General features: G+C 31.8%; 1 protein-coding gene across 1 annotated transcript in view; it reads right to left on the bottom strand.

Annotated features, from left to right (window-relative positions):
* Positions 1 to 2,217: 2,217 nt before the first annotated feature.
* LOC130895267 (uncharacterized) overlaps positions 2,218 to 26,447 on the bottom strand; it is a 30,239-nt gene continuing 6,009 nt past the window's right edge. The window contains exon 3 of the mRNA XM_057802489.1: positions 2,218 to 2,351. Coding sequence (XP_057658472.1) covers positions 2,218 to 2,351 — 134 coding nt within the window. The remainder of the gene's footprint in view (positions 2,352 to 26,447) is intronic.

The raw sequence follows: 26,447 nt of genomic DNA on the forward strand, positions 1-26,447 counted from the left end.
CCTGGGATGCCTGTTACCGTAATTGCTATTTTTACCCATATATAAAACTAAAAAGGTATTTGTAATTCTTCTGTTTTTAAATTATGATCATGTCCATGTCTTACTGACGCGAGTAAAATGTTTCAGATTTTTCCGTCGATTCATAACTGTAGATGAAACCTCGATCCACCACTTCACTATTATACTAACGATAAAGAAAAAAACTGTTTCATCGGCAAAACAATTGATAGCGACCATTTGTTTGGATAATCTTAGGATTATCTTCAAAGAAGTAAAGCAATCACGTGATAGTATTGCCCAATATGGCTTGAAGAGGTACATGGAGAAATAGCATAAAAGTGGACCGCACTCAGTTGAAGTGTTATATGCAAACACGCCTATCCCCGTGTGAAATAATTTTGAAACAATCATATTTCACTTTTTCTCATCAATATTAACACATAGTTTTTTCTTTGTTTTATTACATTTTACTTTCATAAATCAAAAGCATATAAATTTCAGACACATAGTTTATAATAAACTTATTATACAGACTACCCTAAATTTAACTTTTTGCTACAGAGGAACTTACCCATCATGTCATTCAATTATTATAATCATCAACACTTCCATTAGCCAATAAATGTGTGTGTCCCACATACAGTGGTAATTCTAGGTAGTGACACGATACACATATACACGAAAAGTGTATCGTCGCGCGCCATCTCTCTCGCACAATGTAGCTTTACGTTAGAATCAAAATGTATGCTCTATATGTTATGAAGTTTTATTTTAATTTAAAAAGTAATAGTTCATACAAAAACATCTCTATATATGTATTACAAATATGGTTATTAAATTCACCTGTTAAATTCCACGTTCTTAAGACTGCGTGTTATTTACAAAGAATATAATTTCCTGCCTGTTCCGCGAAGAAATTATTATGTATAAGAAAAATTATGGATTCATTCAATATTATTTCTGATATAGGTATTATGGACATTTCATTTATTTCTTTGAGCGAATCACATTTAGGTAAATAAACAATGTTCTAAACCTAAACACTAAACCAAGTAAATACGTACAACTCCAGCCTAATCTTAATGGCCAAGAAAACATTCTAATTCAATCATGACGTCATGCGCGTGGCGTTTCAAATTTGAACCTACAAGTCAGCATACCGGTGTTAGTGTTAGTGTATCATGGGTAGTGATATACATTTCTAACCAACGTAATCTCAAAAGAATCTGTCGTTGAATACCAAGAGATTTCACTATAATTCCTAAATTTACTAATATTTGAATCATTAAGGTATCATTTTGATACATACTATACATAATAATAAATAATTGTTGAATTCACTAAAGAGAATGAAAGAATGGTAAGTTGGAATAAATTAAATTTCATCTTGTAATTGGTAAGAAGTCGAGAAGTTATCTATTATAGTCCGTTTATCATATTTTTGATTACTATTGCATATTTTATACTATTGAAGTTTTAATGTTGACACAATTTGAACAAAAAACTGTGTTTTTGGGTCTGAAAATATTTGATTTCTATCAACTACGATTATATAAGTTGGTTTAGTGTAGATGATAAAGAACTGAAGAGACCCATAGAAAATAGTGTATAACGATGTTACTGATTCTAGGTAATAAGCCTTTTACTTCTCTATCCTGTAAAGAATTGGGTTTCACACTCAGATCACTCACCTCCTTTAGATCGCCAGCTCCAGCTCCCGTTTCAGCGCAATCTCTTTGTTTATTACCAGTACTAAATGTACATCGAAACAACAGTTTCCTTTCTGCTTTTGGCGTCATATTTCAAATTCAAATCTTTCATTCGGCTATTTTCTAAAAAAATTTTAGAAAATAACTAGACAAAAATTGGTCTTAAATATGATGAATCCTTTAATTTTCAATTATGGGGAGAATGGTGCTTCAGAAATGAAACAAAAAATATATATTAGAGTATTATATATAACGCGACTAATTAATCCAACTTCTCTGAGTAAGTTCAGAATGTAGGATGGCTGTAGCTGCCAGATATCTTTGTCTTCTATTTCATACGCTTCCAGGTGTAGTGCAGTAGTTGCGTAGAATCTCACACTTCGATAAAATGTGGATAGAGGTTTCGTCCTCTGACCAATAGAATCTGCATTATCTGCTAAGTTTAATGTCTTCAGATCTAAAATCAAGACGATTTATCGAGAAAAACTTACATAAAAAAGTAAAAGGTTCAAAGAAGAGAAAATAGTTCTCTATGATGGTCAATTTTTACCTTTTGATGGTATGGTCCTACTAGAAGCTTTGGTATTTTCATCAACAGCTTGAGAAGTTGAGGGCTAAAGCACAAGTCAGTTTCTGTAATACCTAAAAAGAAAAATTTTAAATTAAACCTATCCCAGCTCTCTTTTTCGTCTATATACGCTGTGGAGTAGATACAGTCAATGACGTCTGACCTAATGGAATACTCACAAGTATGTCTACAAATATTATAGACCCATTTTAGCAATGCTTTGTAGGGACATCTATTATACCTACCTTCGATTTTTTCTGGTGTTTGAACGTTCTGTTGAAGCGGTGCTTGTAGTGGAAACGAAAAGTTATCGGTGGAGTTCCAACAACTTCATATTGCGTTTTTTTATTTTTGAACATTAACAAAAATAAAAAAATACCTCACTAGGAAAATGTAGGGATGGCACCGTAACCTTTACTAACCCCCAACCTTTGTTGTCTTGTTTGTCATAAAACCGGCCCGGGTAAGCCAAGCAATCCTTAACAGTAGGAAAAGCAAAAGTGAAATAAGTAGAACTAATGTAATTAACCAAACACGGAAACGCTTCTGGGCAACTTAACAACAATTATATTAAAAAGTGGTTATTGTTATTGGTGTGCATCCATCGTATTGTTGGGGCTGCTTTGTGATTGGTTGGACACCATAGCCCCTAGTCAAATCTCATATAAACATTGTGAGGTAATGGTAATGAACCAAGAGTGAGCTATGTTTCATTTTCTTGCACCAGCAAGTTTTCAAATCTTTGTTCCACGTACGATGGACATCATTCCAGAATACACCAATTTTATTGATCACAGTTATTCTTGTCAACTAAATCCTCTATAGTCGAATAATCAATATCAAATATCGTTTGACAAATCAGGTTTCTACTGGAAATTGAGATAGTTGGATATCTTAAAAGAACCGATAGGATCGATTCGTACCACTCAAGAAATATCGTACTATTTAACATTTATCAAATGAAAATTTTTTGTGCGGGAATATTTCAGAGCAATATAATGTGAACGACTAGGTATTGACACAACGATTGAATGAGCAAAATTGGTAACTAAGTAAATACGTCGTTTAGTTTGATTTATACTATCCCGATGTGTTCGCTTTGAAATCAAATTCCGGCTCTCCGGTTATAAGAGACTCGTTTAAATACACCATCTCACTTTCCAGAATTTTTGATTGGCCGTAAACTGATAAAAATGCCTTCTTACGAATTGTCTTTATAAAAGCGGCCACAATATATAATTAGGTTATAAAAATAATTGCCTTCGTATAAAAAAACGTAGTAAATAGGCCTTCTTGACAAAAATACCTGGCACATCCGCCAAAATTTAGATTCTGTTTACATAATAAAACAGGACTGACTTCACGATTTGTGTCAGTGGACGAATTCGTGAAAATAATATAAGGTTTTTGAATTAGAGTCCTTAAAAAACAATATCATTGTAGAAATATCATAGAAATCAAACAAATACATATAAAATATGAAAATAAAAAAAATAGATGGAAATTGAATTAAAAGTAAAATAATTACCATGTGATAAAATTTGACTGACTAAAAAACATCTTCACATAGTTTAATACAAATCTTAAAAATACAATCGTGCCAATACAAGCACGCTAACTGTTAATGCAATTTTCTACTCAGTTGTTCTAAGCTCCGGCCTTCAGTACATTAAGCGAATTATTTTTTAAGGTATCAGTACACTCATAGTGAATTTTCGAGTTTCAAAGAGAGTTAAAGCTATAGAGAGCCTTATATGGCGGATAGGGTGACTTAGGAATGAGATCAGTCAGAATCATGCTGGAATATGACGGCGAATTATCGTGATGACAAGTCCTTGAATTGTCTTCCCACATCACGCTATTGGTAGAAAACGATGAGTCTCACCTCGATTTTTGTTTCGCTGATTTAAACCATTCTCACAGAGCGTCTTTCAAATGTAGAAACCGATAAAAATACGAGAAATACGAAAACTTGTTCATTCAAATTGTCAGTTGACGATCAGAATGATCAGGAAACAGTTGAATTTGAGTCACACCACCGTTTATCATACTTTTACTAATGAATGCGAGGAGGAGAAATACCTGCGCAATTTTAAAAAGCAAATTTTTGTTCACTGGAAATTTTTCAATGGATCTTTAAAATCCTCACTCACCTGACGTGAGTGTTCCTGATTTTTCCTCTTCACTGAATTGGAAACTGATTTGCAGAGACGTTATTTCAGCATACTGGCTGATATTCAAACGGTTGTAACCGACCAGCTGAAGACAATTCCTGTACTTGTGTTCGAGTACTTCTTTGTGGATTGGAAGTCCTCAACGCTGCGATTCTTCCTAATAATTAAATATTCAATTGTATGTCTCGAGTTTAAAAATAAATTTCATTAGTATAATTTTCACATTTTAACGAACATGTTTATTAAAAAACATATTCATTAATCGATATACTAGGTCTCTTACAGCATCTAACATCAGTTACTTTTTGTGCCAATAACATTAACAAGTTTATTAGTGTGACATAGCTATCAGATTCTAAATATATCTAAATATATTTGCTAGCCCAATTGTGAGTCTCTTCCACAACCTCAGACAGCACAAATTTGCTGCTGGCACAAAATGGAATAAAAACTCTCAAACTCAAAAGAAGGAGGATAGAAGATACGTGTGTGTTCATCTTTTAAGATTGCTAATGCAAGAGTCAGGATTTGAGTCTTTGAGACATTTCACTGAAATTGGAACATGTCATAGAAGTACGTCATTTTGCAATTTATAACCGACCAGTTAAAAGCCATGAGAGTTGCAGGATTTCAGAGTTGCTTCTAAAAGTGGGCACCTCAACTCTTTGGTATATAGCTACCCATTGGAGCTACTTCTAAGGGTTAGAAGTCAATCTAATTACTTTTCTCATCCACCTAGTATCTTTTCTTATTATGCATTTATTTTGTTGAAAATTCTCAAATTCATCAATATTATTAATATTTGCGTAAAATCTGACTTTTTTTGTTTTGTTTTGAATAAACAACAAATTATCTATCTATCTGTGTATTTTGTACTATTCATCACTCTAGTGAAATTAAAACGACTTTTCATTTCATTGATTATCAATTTGGCTTGCACTTTAAGCACAATCTCATTAATTTATATTGAATCATTGAGCCGTAACTAGAAACGATGTCATAAATAATTGGTATGTGAAACGTGCTCAAATTCACACTATACCAAAACAATATTGGGGTTGATCAATCGGAAACTTTGCAAATAATTGAACCATTAATTCAAAATTCAAAAGTATTGGTGTCGATTTATATTTTCCATTTCTATTGAAAAAAGAAACATATATGCTACTAGACCTATTTTTCAAACAGAATTGTTATTGTAATAGTTTGGCAAACAATAAAAGTATCATCATTTATTATATCAAAAATATATTTCTAGGAAATCAACAATTTGTCAACAAAACATGACTAACAGAAGAAAATCCGAAACCAAAAACTTTTTTTGCAGTAAAAGAGTGGAAAATAACTACCCGAAATATTCTGACATTGGAAGGGCTAGATCCAGGACAAATATTTTTCCTAACCTCAATTTCTTGACAGGATCATGACCGTATATATACAGATGAGTTTTATGTATGGAACGCCTCAATTATCTCGGAAACGGCTTGTACGATTTTTATAAATTTTTGTTCGCAAAATTGTTGTCAGATCATTTCTTTTTCCGGAAAAATAATGAGCTGTGTTATTTCAAATGTATCACCCTATATATTTTGTGCGTATAGAAATCCTTAAGAAATACTAATTATTTTACATGTAATATTCTTCTAAACCTAAATGCCATAATTTCGGAGTTATAGATACATTTTCAGTATCTCCACCAAAGCTAATATAAATATTGTACATTTAGATATCTATAATTGAATAAATTCGTTTAATTTGAATATTCTTTAATAATTTATGTGCTCAAATCTCGTAACAAGGTCTGGTGTCAGTAAGTTAGTAAAAAGTTTAACGAAATTGGTGTAGTAAAATATTTATCCACATCATGGAAACCTACAACTGAAGACAAATATTTAAATGTTTGTGTGATGTTAGAAGTAGAACCACATTTGTTAAGTAGAAAAATTACGAATTTTAGAAAACATACAGTGGAGGCGATTAGAGCAGATGCTCAAGATGTTTGTCCATTTACTTCAATACAACTAGCCATTAGATTTTTAAAACTTTGCAATACATTTTGCGACATCTCTGACTGCTGAATACTTCTTATCTCTGTGGTAATCCTATCTTTTAATTCCTGAATATAGGCAGGTTTTGATTTATAAATGATGCTTTTCAAGTGACTCCACAGGAAATAGTCTAAAGGATTCATGTCGGCTGATCGCGGGGACCATTCGATAAAACCACGCCTTACAATCTTATGGGAAACCAATTATTTAGGTATTGCCTCACACACGCATAGTGAGGTGGAGCACCATCTTGTTGTAGCCAAATATTGTCGTTTGGGTTATCATTATTGTCTGAAAATTTTTAATAATAAAGTTTTCCTTAAATTTAGTTGAAAATACTTGTCACCTATTAATTATTCCAGCCCATAGATTCAGTTTTTCAGGATATTGGCTGTGGGATTCACGCTTCCAACGAGGATTGTTACGTGACCAGTATCTACAATTTTACCGATTTACGTTTCCATTAATACAAAAAGTGAAAGATCATGGAAAAAATGTCTTGTTCTTTTGTTAGGTAGGAAACTTTTTTAGATAGCCCTCGCACATTTGTTGCAAAGAAAGTTCATATGATGCGACATTGGAATTTGCTGTATTGGTTCATTGCAGGACTTTCCATAGGATAAACAAAAAAATTGAAAATTGACTGTAAGAAGTAAATATAGAAGACGCAGATAACTCTTCTTCAAAAGAGAATTTCAATATTTTACTTTTATTGAAATCAGATTATTCTCCTTCCTGAAAATTCTGGCTTTTTCTTTTTTGAAATTATTACCTATTTTATTAGTCTATTAAAAATATATCAATTCTATGTATAACAAAATTGAAAATCAATTTGAGCAAGTTCTTTGCGATAAAAGCAACATCTGTCAGTATTAAAACAAAACAGAGTTTCATTCAATCTATTCTATGCTCTTCAACAAAATTGATTATTATATTTCAGAGCATATTATAGTGAGGCAGAGCATATTGTTCTGTTTATATGAAACCCTCTTATAATTAAACTTGTAATATAAGTTACTAGACCCTAAAGATTCTAACTAGATGTAATTAATATTCACTATAAGTTAGGTCAAAAGGTTAAACACCCATAAATAATGTTAATTCTGTGCCATCATTGTAAATTGTTCAAAATTTCAGAGAAACCCTGATGAAATCACACACTTTTACATATTTTGCTGCTTTGATTACTTTACGTATTCATAACAATAATATTTGTTGTGAAAAGTAACCATAATATGGGTCAATTGAATAATAAAGTTATAAACCTTTGTGTCTTGAGTGTAGTATAAGATGGTAGTGTAATAAGATGGCGATCATACCAAATGTCGTGGTTTTTAACCGCGATGGTCAAAAACGTCCAAACAGAGTTGAACTAACACGAGGACGAGGTTGATAGAAACCAAAAATATGTTCGTAGTATTGTTTAACATTGAAAAGTTGTATATTTATGAATTTATGTGAACAAAGAGGGTTTATGATTAAACAGAGCACGAATTATTTACAACTAGTCTTAGATAATGAAAACAGAGGCCATGAAAGAAAATATATAAAGATTAGTCATATAAGAACTAATGTATATAGTTGATAGTTGTATTTAACATGTTTATATATATTGAACTTGACCGTAAATTGTTATTTAATATGTAATTGAAATTGTAGTGATCCTGAAGATTTCGTTTTTTCTCCACCCTTTATTACCGATTGATAAAGCGTTATCCTTCAACGTAACCATACACCTTACTACGTCAGTAGGAAAGCTGTTTCAATGCAAAATGACGGTATTGAACAGAAGTTGTTACTATCACAAAACGCTTGTTCAAAATTGTGCTTATCTTCGCTATTAACTAATTAGAATCATCATTTAATTTTTCTGTCAAAATATAGTTTGATCTACTCGGTGTATTGCAGAAATATAACGATTATTGTAATAATATACTCAATAAATCAGTGATATAGCGAGTGTATGTAAAATGTTTTTACAAACGCCTACCGCATAGTCCTTAAGTAGTAATAAAGACAAATCTTTTTAATATAGTCCATAACAGATTGAGTTGAGATTACATTTTTTTGAAAACAGTAATTGTTCTAGAACAACGAATTCGTTCAATCAGCTTATATTGATTGACATAGGTAGAACAAGAAGTACAAGAAAATTAGTCGAAGAATCTATTTTCCACCAACTACTCTTTATAGGTTTGGGAAACATAAAATTCAATACTGAAAGATACATTTAGACGACCCAGACAAACGACTACAATTTTTTGAATGAATGCTGAGATCGGTCGTCTATCTTCTTTGTGCCAGGTTTCCGACAACCTGTCGACGTATCTTTTGTATATAAAATTCTCACTTTTAAATGAATCCTCATCCATTAATCGGACACGTTGTAAACAACTCTAAGCGTGTTTATGACACTTGCGTTCTTTATTAACGGGCAACATTCGTCGTTTGCTTTCTATGACGATCGGCAGCTTAACATAGAAAAATATTTAAACAGGCATATATGAAGAGTTAGAAAACAATTCATTGAATCATGTTATTTGATAATCCAATAAAATTAAAACTTTCATTCAATATTCTTTTATCGAATGAATATCATCTCATTGGCGTGGGTTTAACCAACTCCCATGTTAAACATCTTCGAAAATCTTGTTAAACCTAACGTGCGAATATGAATTTATGTTAATCGTATTAATTGGCCTATTTTGTCACAGAAATGTCTCAAATTGATATAGGACACTATTAATCCTACTCTCACAGATAGTAGATAATCAAAAGACGACCTTTTTCTCAAAACAACCTACATTACAGGAGCACTGTGAAGCATCTATTGCTAAAGTCATACCCATTGCCTGCATCAATAGGTTTTCTCATTTTTGTTTTCTTTCAGCTCCGCGATTACTTTCCAATAGTTTGCAGTGAAGCGCCAACTTTATTATTTGCTTTATGAGTTATCCGAAAATTTATGTATTTTACTTTGGAATAATATTATGAATGAATATTTTTGCATAACTTGTATGCATTTCCTATATTTAGTATTGATTTTCTACGTATATCCAGATGTGCCGCAAGTTACTATTGATGTTAAATTGAATTGGATCGGACATCGATTAGCTCCAACTTATAGTCGTTTGTCAAATTTAATAAGAACCAAGGATAATCTTGTAGTATCGAGATTAGTTTTAGTTATAAAAACTGAAGAGATTTAGTTTTAATAAAAAAAAAAATTTTTTTATAAAATTTTATTTACTGCTAATTCAACTTACTACAACGAAAACATAAATGAAGTATCCGATAAACGTTTAGCTGATATCAAAATTGAATAAAACAAAACGGCAAATGATGTGAATAATAAAAAAAAACGCGAAGACAATAACATTAGGCTGATAAAGTAAAAGTTATACAGACGCAAAACCAGAGACCGTTCTTTGTGGAAACTACAAAGGACATGCCAACACGCCCCACTATAACTTTAGAGACTCTGCTAAACTAAAAAAAAAGATGCAATTAGCGCTAAAATCCTAATCAAGACAAGACAGACAAGACATATGTATAGTATGATGCATACAGACATTCCATTTGAAGTGGTTATCAATGACCGCCAATTCTGGGTCAATAAAGATCTACCGCAACCTCGAAATGCTTCTCTAGGGTATGGAGATGGTTCGAAGCTAGCATAAGAAACTGGAGCTCTCCATGCCACTGGGAGAATCCATCACTATTTTTTAGGGGCTGCTAGCAATAAACATATATTCTAATGAGTGAGATCCTCTATAGACAGACATGTTTATATTCTTTTCGATAGCCAAACGGCTTTGAAGGCACTGGAGGCTAGTGAGTGTAAATCCAAGATAGCGTGTTTAGCAGGATACCAAGTTATAACAGATAATGAAGAAGCACAGAGCTCTGCCGAAAAAATCTCAATGTAGCTCCTTGAAATGTCACGCCAACAACGAACTCAATAGATCAAATAAATGCTATTTGGAGAAACATTTCAGACTTAAGACAACACAAAAGATTTATAACCATTAAGAAGTCTAAGAAACTTCTGGATATATCCAGAAAAGACATTAAACCCATGACAGTTCTCACAAACACTATCTGTCAATGTCATCATTAAACGATACGCACGGCAGAGGAAGACAACTGTAGATTCTGCGAACGACCCCTAGCGGTAGCAGAGCATCTACTCTGCGAATGATTTTCGGATATTAACAGAAGGCTTAGGTACCTTGAGAAAATAGTGCTAACATGGGAAGCTGGGAAAAAAAAACCTCTGGAAAACTCTCTTTTAGGAAACATCTACGAATTTCGAAAACAGAGTAATGAGATGCAGAGTCTTTCTAGTCATAGGTGCTGAGTGGCTAGAGGAGCTTTCCAAAAAATCTGTTTATTACATATTTTAAATATTCTGTTACATAGATATATACATACAGGAGAAACTGATAAAAGCGGGTTAAATAATGACTCAATACAGAGAAAACATTTTTAATAGAACTGGTTTCAGTAACAAATTTCGGAAGCATAAAGACGAATAAAAAATTTTTCAGATATTTTAGAATTCGGAGCGGATTTGTATAAGAATGTTTATACGGTGTAAAAAAAGTGTAACCTGGAGTTTTGGAATAGAAGAATGTTTTAGAGAACAATGTCATAAACTGGTATTTCACCACAAGAAAAATAAATGGCAAGAACTCAAACAGTTCTAAAATCACAATGATACTCAATAAAGAGAAAAAATGAAATCTTCAGCAAGTTATATAGTTCAAGTAACTAGGGGAAATATTTATGTACGATTCAAAATTCATGGAAATGATTAAACAAATAATTATTAACTGGAGAGTGGTAATGAAACATTATATAATTTTGTTTTGTTTATTGTGTAATATCTTTCGATTTTATTCATCAATGTAAACTCCTTCACTCCTTTTTCCTCATAATAGGTTTCAGTTACAGCAATTGCATCTTTATTTGGGCTAAATTTCTTACCGGTGAGCATGTTATTGATATCAGTGAATAGCTTGTAGTCACTGGAGGCCAGATCTAGACTATACGGTGGATAGGGAAGCAATACGAAAAGTAATTCTTTCAATTTAACCATCGTTGTTGTTGACTTGTGAATGGGTGCGTTGTCTTGGTGAATCAGTGGTTTTTTCTTCCACATATGAGGCCGTTTTTTTCTTATTTTTGCATTCAAACTATCCAACAACTCTACGTAGTATTCGCTATTGATTGTCTCCCTTTTGGAGGTAGCGACATTCCATTTCTTTATTATTTTCACACTGTTACAACTCAAAAGCAATAAAATAATTTGTTCAAATCATTATACGAAGATACAAGGATGGTGGTAGCTGCTTAAAAATATCTTTGTATTAGGAAGTACACAATCTATATAGCACATGTTTCAAGTTTGAAGACGCCAAGTTGTTCAGTATTTGTTTGGGAGTCATCAATAGTGAATGGAAAAAATTTCTTATCGTTATGTGATACAATACTTTTACTAGAAAGCAGTTAGCCCAACCAATATAAAAACTGAGTTTAAACGAGGCCATACGACCTACGAAGACCAGCATCTCAGTGGTCAACCAAATGAGGTAACGACTCCAGAAATGTTAAAGAAAATCCACAAAGCGGTACTGAATGTTGGTCGACTAAAAGTGTGTATGCTAGTGGACATTACGAAATCAAATCTTTTTTTAGTAGGAACTGATTTCTTATATATTTTCTAGAATGAATCTACTAACAGTTAAATTATTCTACGGCTACTAAAAATTCCGATGAAAATTTTTAAGTTAGAAAACGTATTGTTGCAAACTCGTCCATGATATAAGTTTTGAAGGCAGTCCGGTTATAATAGCAAATTCCAAATTTTAGAATTCCAGTATAACCAGAATGGACTGGCTTCGCGGCCTATGTCATGGACGAGTCATGGAAATATTTGCTGGTTCCTCAACCATTATATAAATAAAATTATTCTTCATCTTAGCCTTTATCAATTTTTGAAATTATTTCTGTATAACATTTAGCTATAACCTTTTTTTAGGGAAATTGATTTCAACAATACTATTGAATACTATTCTTCCGCAATAGAACTGATCACTGTTCAAGTGTATTAAACAAATAATAAAATTTTTTCATTAACAATATTCACGTCGACGATCATTTTGTCCGAATATTGTATACGTATAGATGTATTTGTAAAGTGCTACATATGGTCTATTCCTTATTTAAAAATGAAGGCTTTGGAATATGGAAGAGACGTACTTGATAAATAACAGATATATCTATCGTAGAAGTTTATCGATATCAATATTTCCCGAAAATCTAATAATACTTCCAAATATTTAGGTGAAGTGTTTTATGTGGCCCACCATCTAAATTCCTATTCTGAATTCAAATTGGAATATAGTCAAAATTTTAATTTGCATGAACAATGAATATTTGATTCATTCTCGAAATGGATATTTCCTATTTTTATTGGATTAATTCTAACAAACAGATAGTTAAAAATAACATACATATTTGGTAATGAAATATCCATGTTATTTGAGAATGAAAGTCGATTTTGAGTAAATAATCTCCTATCTACTCTAGATGATCACTCAATCTACTATCGATCATCTTCATCCTTAATTCGTTATAGTTTGAGCAAACTTCCCAAAACTTCTATAATTCGAAAAGTTTTTTTAACTGAATTTACATTTTACTTGTTTCAAAACTAAGATGTTTTCTTACTAGAAGACTGGATAATATATTATTCAAATAAAATTTTTTCATGAGACCAAAAAAAACGAGAATATGATCATTAAAAATAGGGAAATACAAATAAATCATTCTAAATTCTATTCTATTTTCCAATAAATTCCTGAGAAACAATTGTCATAACTTCGTGGTTTTTCACGATTTGATGAGCTATTGATTTCTAAGGCTTTGTAAACGTCTTTGTGACTGTTCCTGTAAAATATTTTTTGGTGCTCAGCTTTTAAAATTTGATGTGTGGTATTTTTTCCTGTTCTGGATCCTTCAAATATCCGTTTGTAGTCATAATAAATATCTCCTTACTTTTCATTTTCCTTCAAATATCATGTACGAATGGCCGGATTAAAAAAATTTATGTTCAATTAACTCTAAATGGCTCGATTTCATAACGGTACAAAGCAGAGCTACGACGACTTGCTGGCTGCGATTTTCTCCTGAGCAGATGTCTGAGAATAAGGAGATTTCTTTTATTTCGGGGAATAGCATAGATATAAATTTCATTATAATAGACTCTATTTCATTAGAGCCTCTTTTTTCATTTATTTGATTCAGAACAAAAACAACTACCCTCTTTGTTTTTGCTTTCAAAGAACATCAAGTTATATACTGTAATTTTTCTGCTATAATAAAGTTGGGAAACCTCAGATGTTGGAAGCTACATTACTTGTTCCAGATCATATGTATAGGTTTGAAAGTTGGTATCAGATTCTGCATGCTCTTTGTTCTTACTTTTATCATTTCATTAGACTTACACAAAACAAATAGTTTTTTACCACGACTAAGTATTAATAATCAATTACTATGCACTATAATCAGTGTTTTCTTTGGGATAACCCACACTCACTTGTAGTTAGCAGGTTGGATTTTATATAGAAAAATATGTAGTTCCAAAACAAACCACTACACATCGAGTGACTATGATGAACTTTAACTTTCGATTAAATTTCAAGGATAGTTAAATAGTGAATTCTTTCATTTTCTTATGTGCATTCATATCATTTATAGGTAATTGGTGAATTTTTATACTTATGAGAAATAATAATATCAACACATAATGAGAATTTCGAAAATAGCAGACGATATTATTCTTCAAACGTATCGCTTTTTCACCAACTCTGGTTTTAGCATCCATCGTCAAAATTAATTTCGCACACTCGTAAGGGCTCGTTCTTTCGAACTATTTCATCCAATCAGATATTCTTAGTAGCTTATGATAAACTTTGCTATAGTCTAGCTAACAGCATCTCTATGGATCTTTTTCTGGTATATTTTCCTTAGTATATCATACACCCCCAAATTTGTTTGTTATGAATTCATACCTGTTTCAAAATTCTCTATATGAGAGGAATTCAACGTCATGAGATTGACTAGGTTCGAAAGATGCGTCAATTGAGTTTATTTTGACTGTATAGTCAATTATCTACGGTCATACATTGTGTTCATAAAGTAACGTAAACTGCTAATATCCCGATTTTCACAAAAAATATTAGTTAACTAGATGTTCAAATTGTTTTCCTTATTGTATTTGATATTATCAAAGTGTATTCTAAAAAGCTGAAATGGAATTACAGCAGTATTGATTTGTTATTTGACAAGCTGTTCTAAGTATTCTGTTTCTCGTGTCATCCCGTACATAATGTTTCCTAAGATGCTGGAGATTATCTGGCTAGCCCTTCATTGTCCAACTTTGTCCAATCCACTTGCATTTCTTTCTCATTGTTTGAACTATTTCTTCCCTCAACAAATTGAATATTTTGGTTCATTTAAACAGCCTCCTATAAAGAATATCCTAATAAATATTTGCCGATAACTATTTATAATTGTGGCAATTAACTGTCTCACTGTAAATATTTGTGAGGATCTACCTCTACCTCTACCTTTTGTATTGATCGTAGTTTCACAAAATCTGGGATACTGATCATCTTCAGATAATTCTTGTACTAGCGTTAGTTGGGAAGTTTCAGACGAATTTTACCCTAACATCATGTTGTAGTGCAAATTTACGATTGAATGGACAATGAGTTCCTACAATCTTTACATACCATCCAAGGATCTTGGACGGAGAATCAAAGAAAACTTTTCAATTTATATTCCACTTCTTACAACAGCTTCACATTCCTTCAAACTACTGTAATGCTTTTCGTATATATTCATACTCTTTATATTCTTGGGTGACTTATTAGACACTGTTTCTCACGTTCTTGATTTATTCAAACACTATACACTACACTAACTTATAATAATTCACTTATCACTTAACTAACTTGAATAATTTATTTAAATTCTTCGGTTACTTCTCATTTCGGTGTGTTCACTACGACTATTTATTATAAACTGAACTAAACTACGCTACATAAACTCATTGCTTTAAAAAATTGATATCTTATTGCTGCATTTTATCTTTTGGACCATGCAGAACTTTTTATCAGTCATAACTTTTTTCATAAAACCACTATTAAAAATGTTTTCCATATGGTTCCTACTTAAGTAGACACACTGTATACATATATAAAAGAATTCCAACAGTTTTAGAAAAAAGAAGAAACAGAATATATAAATAGATCTTCTTAGAAATTAAACAAAAGAACCAATGTAACTAAACTGCTTGCTAAATAAAAGTGATATAAAAACAGAGGTCATACGAGTTCCGGGTATTTCATCAAAAGCAGCACCTTCGCCAAATTTTAAAATTCTACTATATCCTAGCAGAATCGGCTCCAGGGCGAAGATGAGATCGTAACCCTACTATTTGATAATTTGGTGACATTTCAGGTACGTTCTTTTGACTGAGGCTTAAGCAACGCTTACAGATTGACATAATTTTTCACTTGCATTTTATGATAAATATTCGCAAATTTTTCAGCATCGAGGAAAATAGAAGTGATTTTTGCGTTGACTGTCAATCCATAAAATCTTTGTATGCGACATTATTTGGCTCTGTAGATAGCAGATTTTTTATTGTGAAAACTAGTGCCAAAATAATGCATTATGATTTATTTTCGACAGATCTTTTGACACGACGAATGAATAATATCGAATTGTCTGTTTAACCAATTGGCAACTGTGAGAACATTTAACTGATACCTTATACTATGTATTGAATAAATGAGTGATACAAATATTAACTCATTTATAAATGTAGATGATATGTACATTTCTACATTTCATGATTATTCTTCATTTATAAAACAAGTTCTACTCTTCCAATCATGCATTACGCAACATTCTGCATATTATAAAATATGAAATTTTGCAATGTGAAAAACAGAACATTCGAGAAGCCATAAAATTTGCTTCTCAACGAAGAAACGTCTGCATTTACATGTAAATCATCCGCGTCCGTGTCAATACATTATTTCAAATCGTGAAGTTCAATAAGTAAACTTTGATTCCTACGCAAAGCTGCTAAATTATTAAACAAGGGATAAAAAATCCATTTCCACTCATATCCTAAAGGATTTCGTTGTATATATATTTTACGTGAGACTTCCTACTGATACATAAAGACATTAAACAGAAAATACAAGATGAGGTAAAGTAATCTGATTATTTGAACGACCATTAATAGAAGGAGGATAAGAGATAGGCACTATGGAAAGGACTCTTTTCCATTTCAGTTAGCATCAATGAGTAGATAAAGTTGCAACATGCATTCGATGTCGGGTACAATCGATTATTGCCACGCTCTTCACATTTTGACGTCTTGACTGTTATCGCTGCAGTGATAGCTCTTCTGTATAAAAATTCGATAGCGATTGGTAGTAAATAAAAATAATGTTGATCATTTATTTTATCTTTGTCGATAGATGAAAACTTGTTTTATATTCAATATATTAAGTAAATAATATTTTCAAATTTCATTATTCTTAAAAAGACTTTTATATTATTATATAACTGTCTTTTTGTTTCTTTAAGATTGGTTTGTTTTGCAATAAAATGGAATCTAATATCTAAAATTATGATTTTTATGGTTTGAAAAATTTACTTCGGAAGAGTACGGTCCATACTATTCAATAACTTCTCCAGGTTTTGAATTTAAACGTATGAATAATTGAGCAATTTTTCAATAATTTACCTATAAAATGAAACATGAGCAGAAGTTTTATTTATTACTGCACTGTTACTAAAACTGAAAACGAACTATTTTGAGTTGAAAACTAACTACCTTTTTACAAGATGTACTCTGTATTAACACATGATCAGGACCAATATTCTATTATATTTTTTCTACGCCCATGTCTGTAAAATATCGCAACATTCCTTGTAAATGACATTTAACAATAAAATGCACGTAATGAGATCTCATAACATACACGTGCGTATTTACACAAATTTAGTCAACATAAAAACTTTTAGCATTAGAGAGAGATATTTAGGATTAAAATGTTGGCAGCACATTATACAATTTCTTTAAAAACAGGACACGTTTTCTTAAGTAGCATGCTATGAATGGGCGTAGAAAAAATATAGTACGTTACACGAGTTGTTAACCCATTACGCACTCACGAAATTTTTCACTTCGAGCCTAATGGGTTACTTAAAACCCTTGTTACGTAATATACTATTAACAAACCTAACCATATGTCAGGATTCAATCTACGATTTAACTGCTTGGTACTTCCTTTCATTCGTCATGATTTTTATAGGAAATTGAAAATATTTACAAATAAATTTTTACACAACTTTTTCTGTAGCAGTAGACACATTAAGAAAGTTTACTGCATTTATTTACTGCTATTTATTATTTTCTTTGTTATATTTTGAACTGTTGAAATTTTTTTAAGTGTTCGTCTAATAAGAAGATAATGATTTTCAAAAGCTGTTAACATTCGATACTTCTATCATTACTGTTAAAATTGTGTAGGGTTTGGGCATTTACACCTGTTAAATTCATAGTTTGCCATGGCTATTATGTGTCGCATTGTACAATTAACAAAATTGGTCCAATGTATCACCTTGTCACCTTGGAAAAGTGATAAATTCTAGTCTGCCTGAAATATTCATCAATCATGTAGTTGTGGTCTAAAACATTTTTATTTATTTTTTTCGAAATATACAAGACAAATTCACAAAAGTGGTCTTTACTTCGCATTTTTGGATTCTAATTACTATTTTTGCTGACTGTGCCATTATATGTCAATTTATGGTTATTCAAAAGATAATTTAGCAGGCCAGTTATATTTATCGAAATTCTTGTAATTGGTGTTATTAGACGCTTTGAATCGATTCTTACTCTATATGGACCATTTGCTTGGTCTCTGATGTAAACATGTACGTTTTCATTCTAATAAGAATAAGAATCTGCCTAAATCTTCTGACTCTGTATTCATTCGGTTTTATCGAAGTATTGGTGGAAACTACCTGGATCCCAAATTCCTTAAACTGTTCATCGAGTACAACTTAATTCACTAGTGTGTAATGGTCTCTTCAATCTATAACAAATTCAATAAAAAAATTCTTATTGGAGCTAGAACATTACTACTCCATACCCTAATTTATTCCATAGTTCCTCCATTCTGTCACGTTTTAACCATCCTATTAAAATCAAAAGATCTAATAAAGCTTTTATTTCATTTTGTCTATGGATAGACTTGATCTTTCTCCGATATAAATAATAGCATTCTTTGGTATTATGGTATCTCTCGTGGTGTAGATAATCAATTGTTGCGTTCTACAATGGTTATTGCGTGTTACGCCACCCCTTTAGCTCCAAGTAAGTAAGTAATTTCATCCACAACATTGTTCCATTTTTAACGCTTAAACTAGGTCTTTGTTTTTTTTAGTATACAATATTTTTTCAACAGAATCTGAAGAAGCATACTACTCAGATTCAACTTCCCAATAACTGAAGTTATCGTTCTCAGATCAATAATCTTCCAAATCAATATTTATTTTATTTTCATCTGATCCTTCTTCCACTGAATGGAGAACTCTTAATGGTGGTCCTCGTAATCCATTATCTGCAAATAATTATTGTTACACGGTATAAACTAAATTATGAAAAAGATATCAGATACATAACATACGAATATAAAGGTAAAATACTTACCAAAGAATTGTTTATTTGTTAACCCTAGATTACGAGTACACTGCTGAAACGCCTGAGTTAAAGTTAAAAAAAGTTAGAAACATAGCTAGCTGGATGCCTTGGTCCGTAGCGTCTTTTTCAATGGAGAATGAATGTTAGGTTTCCACAAATTCGAAACTACTACAACATTGGTAATTATTATAAAGAAGATGGATGAAAATTTTCCATTACATCTACCGAATACTCGGCTCAATCAGTAGAGTAAATAGAAGCTTTATTATCTCTGCCGATAGGGCCTTCACTACTCAGCTTTCCTTTTTTTCTAATATAATAATAAAATTCAAACATTTTTTTTATGGATTGTCTAATAAAAGTTCAATTAATTTCATCTAAAAATACAGAACACACGTGTGTTGATGGAATTTCTTCTCATGTCTCTTCCTAATATCCAGTCTCTTGTCTTTGTTGGATTTAGCCTTTTATACTTCATATGCAATATCATCTAATAGTACTGATATGATCAAATTGGCACAGAGCTGAAAATCGTATCACTTATTGTCCCATGTCAGCTCAGGAAGGAGTGTAATCCCTTACTTGCTTATCATTTACCTTGACTGATCTACATAAAAAAGGGAGAAAATCGAGTAAAATAATAAAAAAATAATTTTCTAATGCTCACTCCGTTCTAACTTGAAAATTATTAATATTCACAACTCAATCGTGTTTCTAAATGTTTGAAGAAACGAAGTTGTTTTACACGAACAAATAATTTATAACTATCAGCGCGCCGATGCTAAAAATCATATTTTATTCAAATTCACATACTTCACGGCACTTTGTATACATTTTTTGAATAAATATTTTAGGGATGAAGGTAAGATGTATATTCTTATTCGTTATATCATCGCATTAATATTGAATTGATGTATTCAATGCTTAACCACACAAATCGTATAAATCAAATTAACGTCCTATGGTCGATTGTTGACAATGTCGTCGACAATCTGGTAGTAGTCAGTCGACTAGCTTCGAGTTGAAACATGGAGGATTCTCCAAATATTGACGTTTATCAAAGGGTGCCGAGAAGTATTCGTAAGCACTCGATCGAATCAACCTTCCGTGAATTACGCCAATAGAAGTTTCGTCGGGTTCCCTAGATTTATGGTCATTTCATTTTTTTAGAGGTACTAAATTTCTCATGTGTTTATTTATTATTATTTATGGAATCTGGAATCAAAATATAATTAATTGGTGAAATATTATGAACATTGTTAATGCTAATCTATCTTCTTAGGCTCAAGAATCTTGAGCTTATCTCAAAAAACAAAACTTATCTAACTAGATTTCTCGAAGTTCTAGTTGGTTCAAATCAATACAATTTTTACAAAAAAAGCATCGTTTGCAACCATACTTGGTACTGCAATATCGTTTTCCAAAAATAATGTTATACATATTGGCATCTTTTTTGAAGTTTCCACAAGTAATAATAATAAAGGCTCAACACCTCTAATGGGGTCGCGCCTCTATAGATTCTGGTGTTGGGGTGAATCAGCCCCCATACTTCATGTGTATACCTTGTCGCTTATTTCCCGCCACAACTTCCTATTTCATTCTTTTCCTGTCAGTTTATAACTCCTACTCTGCTTAGGTCATCTTCCACCTCTTAACCATTTCGTCCTTGGCCTGCCGCGTTTTCTACCACTGGGATACCATTGCATCATATTGAATGCCATAGACTTTGATTCTTCTTTCCATCTTTCCTCAACCACCTGGCTTGCTTAGCTTTGATTTTTCACAATATCTTCTGCGCTATGTTCTGGAGTTATATCTCGGTTCGTTTTTACCCTATATTCCCTTTCACTAACTTTCACTGGTTCCATTATTGTTCTGGTGATCTTTCTTTCCGTTCTTTTCAATTTTTCTCCATAATTTCTTGTTAGTGTCATTGTTTTATATACAGGGTCCGTCACGACGAGCAGAATCGATATGTATATGGGAAAGTACTGCGACTAGTGTTCTGAAAATTTGCTTGCATGGGTTTTCCGAAGGGTTCGTTTCAACTAGAATAATTTCAGTTTTCTGGAACTTCCGGTTATACCCAAACTTCGTTATTTTAAACGGAATGCTATGGTTTCTATCAAATTTTTGGAATCTACGCAAAATTTCAATATAACTTTATATAAGGCGTAGTATACCTAAAGCATTTTTTAATTATTTCACATTTTCGAAATTTTTGGACAAATGCCGTCCTCCACTAAAAAAAATATATTTCTAAGTTTAAGTGAGTCAGGTTTAATATTTTTGGGATTTGGACAAATATCACTTTCAACACAGCTTTCAAAATCTGTGAAAACCTTGACCAAAATTTATATAGGGTGTTCAGAAAATGGTTCCGAATTTCGCTACCCAAAAACTTCTTCGAAAACTTAATTTTTTCAAATGGCAACCCCCATTTTTCTTTTTATCATTGGATTCATCTCTTTAAATTGAGGGGACTTCGTTAGTAAATTCATATATCTCAAATTAACGGTTTTTGTAGAAACTTGAAAAAACTGAAATTTTCATTTCATTTTCGGTTGTCTGGAGTGACCAAAAAAAAGCTTAAACGTCTCCTGTTTCTATTATTTGTTTGTTTGTTGATACTTTAGCTTCTGTCACTCGTAGTCAACTTGTTCAATCATAGTTTTGCACTTTTCATTGTTGATAATTGATGATGAAGATGATTTCTATATCTATTTGTTGCACATGCACTTTTTCCATTTTTTGTTTCATTGTATGTTATTGATCTACTACGTTTGAAGCCTAATTAATATTGTTCCACTATTTCTTCAGTACTACTAGCTAGACGTTTTAGGATTACTGTGGATTGAATCTTGTATGCAACGTTTAATATGGTGATCCCCCTAAAGTTACTGCACTGGTATCGATCACCTTTCTTGTGTATAATGATACTTTCCTATTTTCCGATTTTTCAATATCCTTTACTCTAATCATATTTTCTTAGTTAATTGGTATATTCTTTCCTAAAACTTGGTTAATCCTTAGCTCAGTTCTATGCCTATTCCATTTTTATCTGGTTTTTTTTCTCATTTTACTTATGATTTCCTTCTTCTATTGTTATTTCGTCTGATAAGGTTTCTTGGTCATTTTCCTCTTGTTCCTCGTCCTCTTCTGTATCCTTAAAGTAATCTACCCATATTTGTTTACATTGACTTCTGTTAGCATGTCCACTTTATTCTTTATTATATTGACATCACTTTTGTATATTTTATTAGATACATTTACTACTAAAAACTATTTGTATTTTTGTCTGAACTTTTCTTCTCTATTTCTCGAACAATATTATTCATCTACTCTCGTTCACTTTCCCTTATCAGTAAATATCACACATATTGAGGAACGACATTTGGAATTGTAGTGGATGAAGAGAGACAAAGAGAATCGGTTTACCACTCTCTATCTCTTCCAATTTCCGTTCCTACTGACCTGATCAGAATAGAGTCGAAAAGAATAGAGAAGGGTATTCCGATATAAATTCTGTCCATATCATCTGATCCACTTAAACAAACTCCCATACCTCGCTCGCTCTACCTTTTATATTAACTCTATGGATACTATTTGATACTTAGGGAGGACAGAGAGAAGGCAAGAAATGGTGAAAACGTGCCCTGCTGTATACGATAAATAACATTTCAAAAACAGTATGAATGTAGGAGTCGTGGATGAAATGAGGGATGCTAATTCAAAACACATAAAATAATTTTTGACTCAACCAATTCAATATTGATAGTTTTAACGACTTTTATAAAATACTGTAGTATATGTAACTTTAAGTAAAGTAAATTTACACTGATGATAAAGTGTCGCCACCTTTATTTAACACATTTTGACAGACATTTTCCACACATATGTTCCTTCTTCTCTCAACCCACCATATTAATACCACAATTTGAAATCAACTCCTACACTATCTTCTCAAGTAGTCTATTTCCACAGTCTCTATTGTTTTCTCCTGTCTATCCGTCAGTTCCCAACACGTTAAAATGGGCTCCACTATGACTTTGTATATTGTCATTTTTGTATTTAGGTTACTGTGAGTTCAGAATTTGTGTGGTTTGTTTTTAAATACTAGTTGTGTGGCTAAATACCTGGCTTCACGTTACTCAAGTATTTGCTGTAAAACGGATGTATTATCAACACATGAACACCGAACGAAATCCGTTCTGTTCTTCTACTACTATTTTTTTTCATTTCTACTTTTATACATTGGCGTACAACCTTCCCTTTGCGCTAGTTACATTAACACATTGGATTCCCATTCAACAGGAACTTAATGCATATATTTGTTATAATTTCGTGTGATTTGTAAATTTTTGGTTCGTTTTTAATCAACTCACTAGGAATGTTTTCGGACCTAGCTGCCTTTCCATTTTTTGACAGTTGTAAAGTTCGTCTATTGTTAGCGCTTCTCCTCCTTGGTTATCAACTTGTATATCATTATACAATTCTCTTTTCCATCAGCACTATGTCTGATGAATTATTTTGTTGTTTTTCTTATTGATGTCCACGCCATTGTCACCTTCGTTCCTCCAATATACCAATCAATCACTCCACATTTCTTTTCTTATGTTTCATTTTTACTATTCATGACTTCTTTTTTCATTTCTTTGTTCCCGCACATATACAATTTTCTGTCGTCTGCTTTATGTGAATTAAGGTATGTACTATAGGCTTTCTTGTTCTTTTGTATCAGTTTGTTTATTGTTTTTGTATACCATCGCGAATTTTTCGTATTTTGTGTCTCTTGGTATTCTAAAGATCTGTTAGCCTTTTCCTGCAACTGTTCTGTGCTCGCTTTTGGGTTTTCATGTTTTATAATTTATTACCCAGCCCTGTTTATAGAGTAATTTGGTTGATTCTTATTCCAGGCTGTCTAGATTATATTTACTTTCGTTGACTTTACTTTTTTGAACTTGTTGTTGAAATGTTTATACATTGAATAATTTATTAAACTACAGTAAGCCGAACGTTTCATCGCTTCAAGCGAAACGGTAGGTACCTACGTGCTTTAGAAGTTAAAATAGCAGCGATCTTTGTAAAAGTAGGGGAGATATTCACGATCGCAACGCTAAGACATTTTCGAAGAAAATTTCCAAGTTAAAAATAATAGTTTGTATTAATGATGCAAAATCATCTGGACACCACAAAACAATGATATACTTGCATAAGCTTTAGAAAATTCTATTTCTTATACGACGATCTTGACTTAAGACTGGAATTTTTCGAAAATATTGATATGAACATTAATCAACAATCAGTTTATATCAGAACAATTTGCTTTGTTAAGTGAGTACTTTCTATTTGAATGGAAATGTAAATACCTAACCTAACCAGAATATAAATTACTAGAGGTACTACAGATACTTTGGTACATAATCTAGATGATCCCCATAATTTGGGATTAACATTCCAAAAGAATGGGGGTTCTCTCCACTATTACGTTGCAGTAAAAGGCTATTTGGGTCATAAATATCGTGGTAGATGAAGTGGACAACGAAGTTCAGTAAAATGGCCACACAATCCGATGAATTTATTTTCATGGTTATTAAAACCTTACAGGACAATTTTTTGTATAAAACAAAACTTCCCGAATCAAATAATCTAACTGCTACTTTAACAAAATTGGATAAAAACTACCTCCAAACAAATTATAAATAAAAAGGGGAGGTACGTGGAAGAGTATTGAGAATATGGTACAATCATAATTTGATGTAGATGCTTGGAAAAAATGAAATGTCCAACAAATAACCATGGAGCCATTTTTCTACTTACTAGTTTTCTTTTTAACAAAAAATATGATAAATGGATTTATTACATTGGAATATATACTTAGAATATATTTTGGTTAGCTCATTAGTTAATTTTTAATTATTTTGGAACCTTCAACTAATTTGTTTAAAATAGAGCATTTCTGGTATCAAGAATTGAACTATTAATACTTTAATGTAGCACGGGGTAAAAATTTGAGTTGTTTGTCAACACAATTTGAGAATTATTAGAATTCAAGGCTTATATGTAATTCTCTTCATTTATCCGAAGAGTCTCGGAGAAAGAAAGCAACTCTAGAATATTTTGCATATTTATATAGTCAAAGGACAAGTATAAAAAGAAAAACTAAACAAGACGCAAAAATTTCGTTACAGTGCCCTCTACTTAGAACAAGGAAAAGTTTGTATTTTCAGACCCATAGAAATGCTATATCTTTGTTTCAATTGAAAAGTTTTAATATAATTTTCATTCTTTTAGAAACATTTACCTCAAGTAAAAAGTTCCAATTTCAACTAATGGACTAACCATGAAAGTATAAGTGCCGCTATTTTAGCAGAAAGGTGAAACTACATAATTATATTTTTATTTGTCAAGCAATTGAAATAATCAACAAAGTGGCGCAAAGTTCAGACTCTGTCATCACTCCAAACTCCAAACGGCACTTGGGTAAGTTTCACATTCAATTTAATTTACGGTGCATGGAACATGAAGTTTCTTATATATTCGCACTCACTCTGCAAATGAGTGATAGAGGAATAATAAATTATGAAATAACCAAAATCTCAATCTACATACAGGTTATGAATTGTTGATAGGAAAAATGTAGAGCGATTAATTTGCTCAATCAAGTTTCTAAATTAACTAAAATTCATGAACCCCTGTATATTTTTGAGATTATTTTTTGTTATTAAAATATAAGTAAGTACACACAATTAGAAAAAATATTTGTTTCTTTCAATACGTCAATTGATAAATTAAATTACCCTATTACGTTTTTTGATGATATTGCATCACTATAGTATATTTTTGGACATAGTACGAAAAGAAAAACTAGGCAATCTCATATTCGAACTAAAATATCAGGTGATAAATATGCATTTACATAAAACTTGATTGCGCATCCTATATAAGAATAATCAGTCTGCTTCGTTATTGAAGTTGTGCAAGCACTTAGTGCTTCAAGCAACATATGCAGAATGTTCTTATTGTTGTTTACTAGAAAACAATTATTTTTTTGTTATATATTTATTGTCGCATCAACTTCAAAGTTCATTAGCGACATGTCTGTTGTTCACAATTTCTGATACAGTCGAGTGTCTTTTAGATATTAGT

Source organism: Diorhabda carinulata, chromosome 6 (genome assembly GCF_026250575.1).
Source record: "Diorhabda carinulata isolate Delta chromosome 6, icDioCari1.1, whole genome shotgun sequence".
Lineage (NCBI taxonomy): Eukaryota > Metazoa > Arthropoda > Insecta > Coleoptera > Chrysomelidae > Diorhabda > Diorhabda carinulata.